Raw genomic sequence first — 7,812 nt, forward strand, 5'->3', positions numbered from 1 at the left:
ATTTATGGTCTGCCTTATTTCATTTGACCTGGACTCTCCTTGTCCTTCCTTAATACTTCAGATGCAAGTTTCTGCTCCATCTCCTATGCAATTTGTGCAATGTTAAATCATGCAGTCTTTTCTTAAAAGCTCATAGCTCATTAGCTCCTTAAGGGACTTGCCTAGTCTGGGGGTCAGAACTGGATATGTGCTTTGTACTCTTTACCATTAAGTGTTCTGAGGAACTAGCATTGTGTGCTTGCATGTTAGAAAATATTTGTGCATTGCTTGAACAAGGGTTACACTGTTTGTCTGACAATGTCTGTATTGTACTTGTTTCTGATGAATGTCGGTGTTCAACGTGCTTCCATTTTCTGGATGGAGCTATTGGGTATGAAAACTCTGTAAAATCTGCTTTATAAACATTATCATGTAAAATATCCTTTAAAGGTTCAAAAACATGGTCCATTTTTCTTGAACACAGGTACTCTGTATTGCAGTGTCTACCTCATCTGCTTTTTATGAAACTGATAAAATACACACTTGGTATCAAAGATGGGATTCCATTATGGATTTAAGTAAAGAGATGTGTCCCCCCCCAAACCCTTATGAAGCAGACAAGTACATGTTCAGTCATTTATCAGCGTTTAGAGAACAGTGCCAAAATACTCACCAGAGGCAGGCTTTTAAAATTAAGCCTCCCAAAGCTGTCCTCGTCACCCTCAGCCAGCCCTGGGTACAAGCCTGCAGCCTGGTGCCTGAGCAGAAGCAAACCTATCGTGTTTAGTATTTTTCGTTCTGATTTTAGTTATGTTTTGAGCTTTGGGAATCTTTTCACACCTAAGTGGGTTTTATTACTCTCCAGCATTGACCAACACTGGATGAAGGTACTAATGCTGCCATAAAGATGCTGCTGCCTCTATAATTCTGCTCACCAAAAGAACTGTTTATGTGTTTCTTAATCCGTTTCAGGCAACGCCACAAACGTTGATTTACAAATGTTGATTTAAAGACCTCTTAAAATAAGTTCTCATCTACACTGATGGATGTTTTTAAAATAACCCATGGACCTTCATGTAACTATGGACCAGAGGCTTGTGCATGCTTTTCCTCAGGCAATACTGATGGAAGACTTCAGGGAAGTAGTGTCTTACCTGAAGGTGCTGTTTGCAGATCCAGATCAGTCTGCGACGGCCAAAAGCATCTGAAGAAAATCTGTTTAAGAAAGGAAGAGAAGAAGGGTCTAAAAGAATCTTTAGTTGCCTTCTTCTGGGAAGTTACTCCTGCCCAGGCTTGTTTTTTTAAACAGGAACAGCTCTTCCGTGGAAGGCCCCTGTGAGCTTTATGCCCCTTGAGATTACAGCCATGTACTTTCTTCATCATTCAGAGAATGCTGAGATTTTAAGAGGAATATTAAACACCACCTAACTGCCATGAAGATTCAATATTAACCTTTTCTAGCCAACTTACGTATGCCAGCATGCAGTGTGTGACTAAGCACCTTTAATAATTCTAGGTGAAATTGTGTAAGTGATCAAGTCTTGTAGGGCTTAACTGCAGCACACAGTCCCTGCTTTGCCACAGATAAGAAAATCAGGTTTCTTAAATAGACTCGTTTAACAAGAAAATAGGGTTGGCGTTGGTATTGTTTGGTATTATTTGGTATTATTTGATTTCTCCATTTTAAGTGTATTTAGGGCTGGGCAAAGTTTTCCACAGATCGGGAACAGCACATGCTAATAGTGGTACGTGTTCAACTTGTCCCATTCAGCCTAAAAGCTTTCAGTCCTGAAACAGGCCGATTGAATATGCAAATGTAAAATTCAGTCCTGGACATAAGGCCAGCAAAATTCTGCTGTGAGAGTTAGCTGTTAGGTGAGGACTCAGCGGAGGAGGACCTGGGCTGTCACACCATATCAAGGTGTGCTTGAGACTACGTTGTCACATTAGCTTGCTTATTCTCTGCATTTAAATGGGTGTTACAGCATGGATGGAAGGAGCCTAATGAGCACAGCAGGGCTAGAAAAACTCAAGTCTGACTTAGCTTCCTCTGCAGTCAGTAGGAATTCTCTTTGCTTTACTTGCACAGAAGAGACAAAGGTATATGGTTGTAACAGCATTCCCATTTTGATCAATGAGAATTTTGTGACCTTCTCTAAACCCAGATTATTGTGCATCCATGCATTCCTAAATAACTAATGTGATATTTGGAAATGGAATCTTTTTCCATTCCACTGACTTCTGAACAAGAGCAGTGGCCTGACAAAGCTGCCAAAAGATCAGGACTGTTCCCCTTTGACCAAGATTAGCTGTCAGTGCTTTTGCTCAACAGTAGAAGTGTGGAAGGTGCAGGTGAAACATCTGTGAACCTGACAGGAATAAACAATAGTCATCCTTTCAGCACCCCAGCTGAGATGAAGAACAGTGATGGAACTGCTGGGGATGTATTTACAAGGGAAGATAAAACTGGCTGATGAATGGCAGTGTCCTCTGCTCACTTTTCTGCTGAGACAATAAGTTTCTTGTGTTAAAGTAGTTGTAACAATAAGTTATAAATTTTCCAATTAAATTTTTAAAACTCATAGTTTCAGGATATAGTTTAATATTCCGTTATTTCTTTCATAGTTACTGAACACCCACTTGCCCCTAGGGACACCAAGAGGGTGCTTTTTAACAGAGACCTTGCACTGGGACTTAGTCCCACGCAGGGACTAAGGCACTACTCACAGAAACAACAGCTCCAAGCTGCCTGATTCTCTGGGAATGAGATGTTTCAGATGAATGAAATTAAATGAAACAAAACGCACTAAGGTAGCTGTAGTAAGCAGGTAGATACTAAGGGTTTAAAATCTATTTCTCAGTGATTTTCACGACAGCTGCACCAGAAAGTGCATCTGAAAATTTAGCAGGCACCTACTTGTCTTTTAACATGGCTAAATGTAAATACCCTAGAATATGTGTCCCTCTGTCAATTGAGAAGAAAGGGAGGAAAAAAAACCAGATTGTTTCTAATACCTGACTCATCCTTTAAAGATTTCTTCAAGTGACAGTATGTAGGAGGGTTACAAGTAATGGAGAAGAACAATGCATTGGTAGTCAAGCAAGACAAAACTGATCCTACCTAGCTAAAGTAAGATATCCAGTAGGTGTCTTAAATACAGGTTCCTTATTCAAGGTAATTTGAGAGTAAGGGCAAGAGTATAATAAATAAGTAAGGTAGTCCAGAGAAGAGGATTTCAGGGATGCCCAGAAACCTTCTCTATTTCAGATCACATGGTTAGCCTATGAAGCTCAACCAAAATGCGTTTTTCTTTGTTTCTTCTTATTCCAGTGTTGTTCTACTCTTTGTTGAAGTCACATGGTGAGTAAGCAGCAGTTATTGTCCATAACTGTTATGAAAAAATAAGAGACAATCCACCCTCTCAGCATCTTCCACTTCTGAGCCTTCTCATACCGATCCCCTGTTAGAAATGTCTCGGGGAGGGGCAAATGTGTAATTTTCCATTTAGAGGAGGGAGAACCAAGGGTACTGGTGATAGCAGGTATGTAATTTACTGCTGTCTTTTGAAAGGTTGTCAGAGAATCATTAACCCTGGTAGGGAAGTAGGTGGGAAACAAAGGAACAAGTGTTTCTGTGTCACACCCCCTTGGTGGCTTGTGACCCGTAAGATGTAGAAAAATACATCAGAAACATTAGCAGGGGATTAGAGATAAAACAGCAGTAAATTCACACCAATTGCGAATAGGTATTGGGCAGTTTCCACTGCATTTCCAGACAGCTTGATCCATTGCTCCAAGAACCAGGACAGTCTCAAAGAGGTTTTTAACACCCTCTTAGCGGCAAAGATATAAACCTTAGTGACAACACAGCTGAACTTGATTTGAATTTATCCCAGAATCTCAGTCTGTCTGAATGCAGTGGTCCTCAGCCATCCTCTCTACAGACACTCAGGTTTTTCTCACTGGCAGTATGCATTTAGGGTTCTCAATCCCCAAACCTACAACAAATGGAGATTTGATGACTGAAAAGTTAATTGGCTGATTTGATGCCAGAAGGAGCAACATTGCACTCTGGAGATGATTAGTCCAGTCATTTTCCACATGAGCTCATTAAATTTCTCTGTGTTTGATATTACCAGAAGCCACAAGTGTCAAAAATGCAGAAGCACTATGGAAAACTGTATCTGGATCTTGCTTTTATGAGGAGAGAGTAGCCTTGAATAACCTTGAGAATAGTTCTAATTTATGAAATTTGCTGTAATCTGAGAATGAGAAATACAGTTGTTTTCTCCTGGTGCTGCAGAGAGCACCATTGAATTACTGTGGCACTGGCTGTGACTTATTGTCACATTAAGTTAGTTTTATGAATTGGACCTTTGTTATTTAGGAGGCCAGCATGGGAAGCACTGGTGCTGTCATGCTTACCCGTATTTTACCGTGGCAGTTTGGAAGTCAGTGTTCCAGCCAGCCATAAAGGGTGGCAATTTCTACTCTTACAAACCCAGTTCTTCATCAGAAGTGCCTAGACCTAGACCTGAGTATCAGACCCAGCTCTGGACGAGGTCACCGAAAAGCCAGCAGCAATCAGCTGTTCTGATGGGGTCAGATCAGTGCACATGTATTTATGGCATAAAGAGATAATAAAAATACATATTAAGACAAGAGAGCTTTGAAACGGCTGTGGCCTTCGCCCTGGTAGTAGTATATTTCCTGTGGGATAGCAATATGAAAAAAGGTGTCTTTGCAGTTGAGACAGGCAAAACAAGCTGGTTTATGGCAGCAGAGATGGGAATTGCTAGTTTTATTGTAACTGGAGAAGGTGGGCATTTGGTCCAGAATGGCTCACCATTCCTCTTTTCTCTTTGCTACTCATAAGTAACCCTCTCCTGAACCCTTTGTTTCTGTGGCCCAGAAAGCTTCTGAGAGATGTGCAGCCCTTGAGAACTGACCTTTCTAAGGCACCACCTGCTGCTTCACAAACTATTCCAGTATAGGCGTACTTCAGCTTTACCTAAAGCAGCAAGCACAAGTGTGACAGAGAGCAAGAGAAGGAAGCCAGAGAAGCCACTGAAAGCTTGCCAGGCAGGAGAGGGCAGCTGAGCTCAGGCTGTAGGATACCCCTGCAGTGAGTCCTGCAGGCCTGGACCCAGTTGGGCAAGTTCCTTAAAGGCCAGCCAGGCTGGCCATTCCCAGTGCTGGAACTGCTGTGTGTGGAGGCAGGCTGCCTGGATGTGCCAACACTTCCAACAGGATGCAACAAGGGACCAAACCTCACAGCATCTGTGGATGCCACCAAGAGCGAAACCAAGCTATGGAGTGTGAATGCAATCCCTTGCTGGATCTCTGCAAGGAGCAGCTGCTGACTCCCACACAAGACTTGGCACCGCGGGACTTAAACGTACATGGAGTGCAGTCAGACTGTACAGGCTGCAAGCCAACACTGTGTCTAGAGGAACTGCACGGCCTATTTTAGAAACACATTTCTTGGAGTTAGAAACTCCTCTTAGTCTCCTGCAGAACAAAGAGCTGTCAGGAAGCATGATGGTCACGAATGTCTCCTTCAAACACTGCAGCTGTCTGGCGTCCTAGTTGGGGATGAAAATGCAGCGCACAGTTCAGAACAGGCTCTTGCAAAGTTCTCATAGGTCCATTTAAATGTGTGCAAACTCCATGGCATGCATGCATGAAAGACCAAGCATGGAGGAGCAGAGAGGAAGCTTGCTTTTGGGTAAAGGCTCAAGGCTTTCACTGTTCTTTTGAAAGTCCAGTCACAAAAAGTAACTTGGAACAGCCTGGACAACCTCTGGCCACAACAGAATCCTTGGGGTGTTAGAGAAAAAAAAAGTCTTCAATGAAAGCAAGTTCTTGTACAACAAAACTAGCGCCACTGTAAAACATGTGTCGCCCAAAGCTCATCATGAAACCAGATCCAGTTCACCCAGCCTGCAAGTACAAATGCACGGAAACACAAGCTACTGCCACCTGAAAACTTTTAGGCCATCAAAGCATTACATACCCTGCCTGACCCTTCTAGATGACAAATTAACAAGTCAGTACTATTCATGTTATTAATGGTATGATACCCAAGTTATTCTATTAGTTTTCTTTCAGAGGGTATTAAATGTCAAAATAGTTTCTAAGTATCTTTTGAAACTGTTCTTTATATCAGAGGTGTAATTTCACTTTAAAACAGGAGTACTAAGGAGAAGGAGCTTAAGCTCCCTCATTTGATTCACGAACTTTGCTCCAGGCGATGGAGCCTACAGAAACTTCTCACATAAATCTGTGGAAACTGGGTTTATGGAAGGTGCTTCTCTACACTGGAATGCTTATAACATGAAACGCAACAACCTTTATTTTATATTGGAACATTTTTTGGTGTCAGTGTTTAGATTCTGAGATAAATCTTTGTGTCTTAATCAAAACTGATGTGTTTTGCCTGCTCCACAGGTTGATGCAGAAAGAACACAAGAGGAGGTTTTTCTGGACATCTGCAAGACCATTGACTCTTTTCTGAACAAGCAAGAGGCGGCATTTTGTTATCCCACAGAAACGCAGTAACTGTGTTCGCAGCCTCACTCACAGGCACTTGACAGTCATGACTAAAATGCTGTTCAAAGCAATACTGCTTTCTCGAGAGGTATCTGGATTCGTGCATGTGGTATGTTCTTTTAGGCAAAATCTTTTTTCCTCTGTTCCGACAGCACACTCAGTGGAGTGGTTTGTGTGCTAACTCTAAGAACCATCTTGTTTCATTGGCTGTTTGCTCTTCATGAGTTTAAAGCAGCATGAACAGCAGCTCTGGTTGGTATCTCATTCGTTTGATTGGAAATCAGACAGTGCCTGGCAGGCAGCGAGCTCCTCCACCACCTCACTCACCATTTAGCATATTAACGTTGCTGCATACAGGTTTCCCATTGATTATTACTTTAATTAACAGTATTAATTTTAATGGTGTCACTTGGCTCGTTCTTGGGCTTCAGAGACCAAAATCTGTTCTCTGTTACATGCAGCTGTGAGACAGCTGGAATCAGTCAGGCTAGAGGTTAAAATAAACTTTTCCCATGTCCCCAGAACACTGTATTGCAAGAAGAAGCAGAAAAATTAACTGAAGGTGAAGACTCTATTAAATACCGTGGAAGCCTGTCAATCCATTACTATGGAGCAGACGCCATTTCTGGGACTTGTCTTGTGCTGAGAATTGTAAGATATTATAAATGACAACTTCCCAGTTTTGTGAGCCGAGGTGAAAATGATGATTGTATTGTGTAGTTAAATGTGCAATCCGGTAATTACCCGTATCAACAGCAGTTTTACTGTATTAAGTCTACATATAAAGTTGACTATGAGAAAGAATGTATGGAGATTTCTTTAAATCCTACATGGGAACTATTTCAATTGCAAAATTCAGATCATCATCTACTGTCTTGTACTGGCATCGCCAAAACTTAGAGGGGGGGGAGGGGGGTGGGAATAAAAAGATAACAAAATAGAAAACCATTATGGGTGACTGGGTTCATTTTGCTTGCACCTTTAGTAAGCCATTTATCTGTAATATTTGCAAAGAAGTCTGTAATAGTCACATCGTATTTCTGTTCGGTTAACCAAAGTATCGTGGTTTCTTTGGTATACTGATAGCTAAATAAAAGCTTGTTCGACATTCCTGTGAAGTAACTGCATCCTCGTACTGGATCTACTGGACGAACTCAAGCTGAAGTGGGCTGCATGACTGCTCTTACTGTCAATGTTGTATTTTATGCGGCAGATTTGTATTTTTGAAGTTACCTTTCTTGTAATGAAGACATAATACAAATAAAACATGTACAAAAAGGA

General features: G+C 41.6%; 1 protein-coding gene across 1 annotated transcript in view; it reads left to right on the forward strand.

The window, feature by feature from the left end:
• AK5 (adenylate kinase 5) overlaps positions 1 to 7,812 on the forward strand; it is a 91,106-nt gene extending 83,294 nt beyond the window's left edge. Inside the window, exon 14 of the mRNA XM_061451551.1 lies at positions 6,430 to 7,812. Coding sequence (XP_061307535.1) covers positions 6,430 to 6,540 — 111 coding nt within the window. The 3' untranslated portion in view covers positions 6,541 to 7,812. The remainder of the gene's footprint in view (positions 1 to 6,429) is intronic.

Source organism: Pezoporus flaviventris, unplaced genomic scaffold, assembly GCF_033815535.1.
Source record: "Pezoporus flaviventris isolate CSIRO_AGI_PZ_B2104156 unplaced genomic scaffold, CSIRO_AGI_Pfla_v1 ptg000013l, whole genome shotgun sequence".
NCBI classification, from domain to species: domain Eukaryota; kingdom Metazoa; phylum Chordata; class Aves; order Psittaciformes; family Psittacidae; genus Pezoporus; species Pezoporus flaviventris.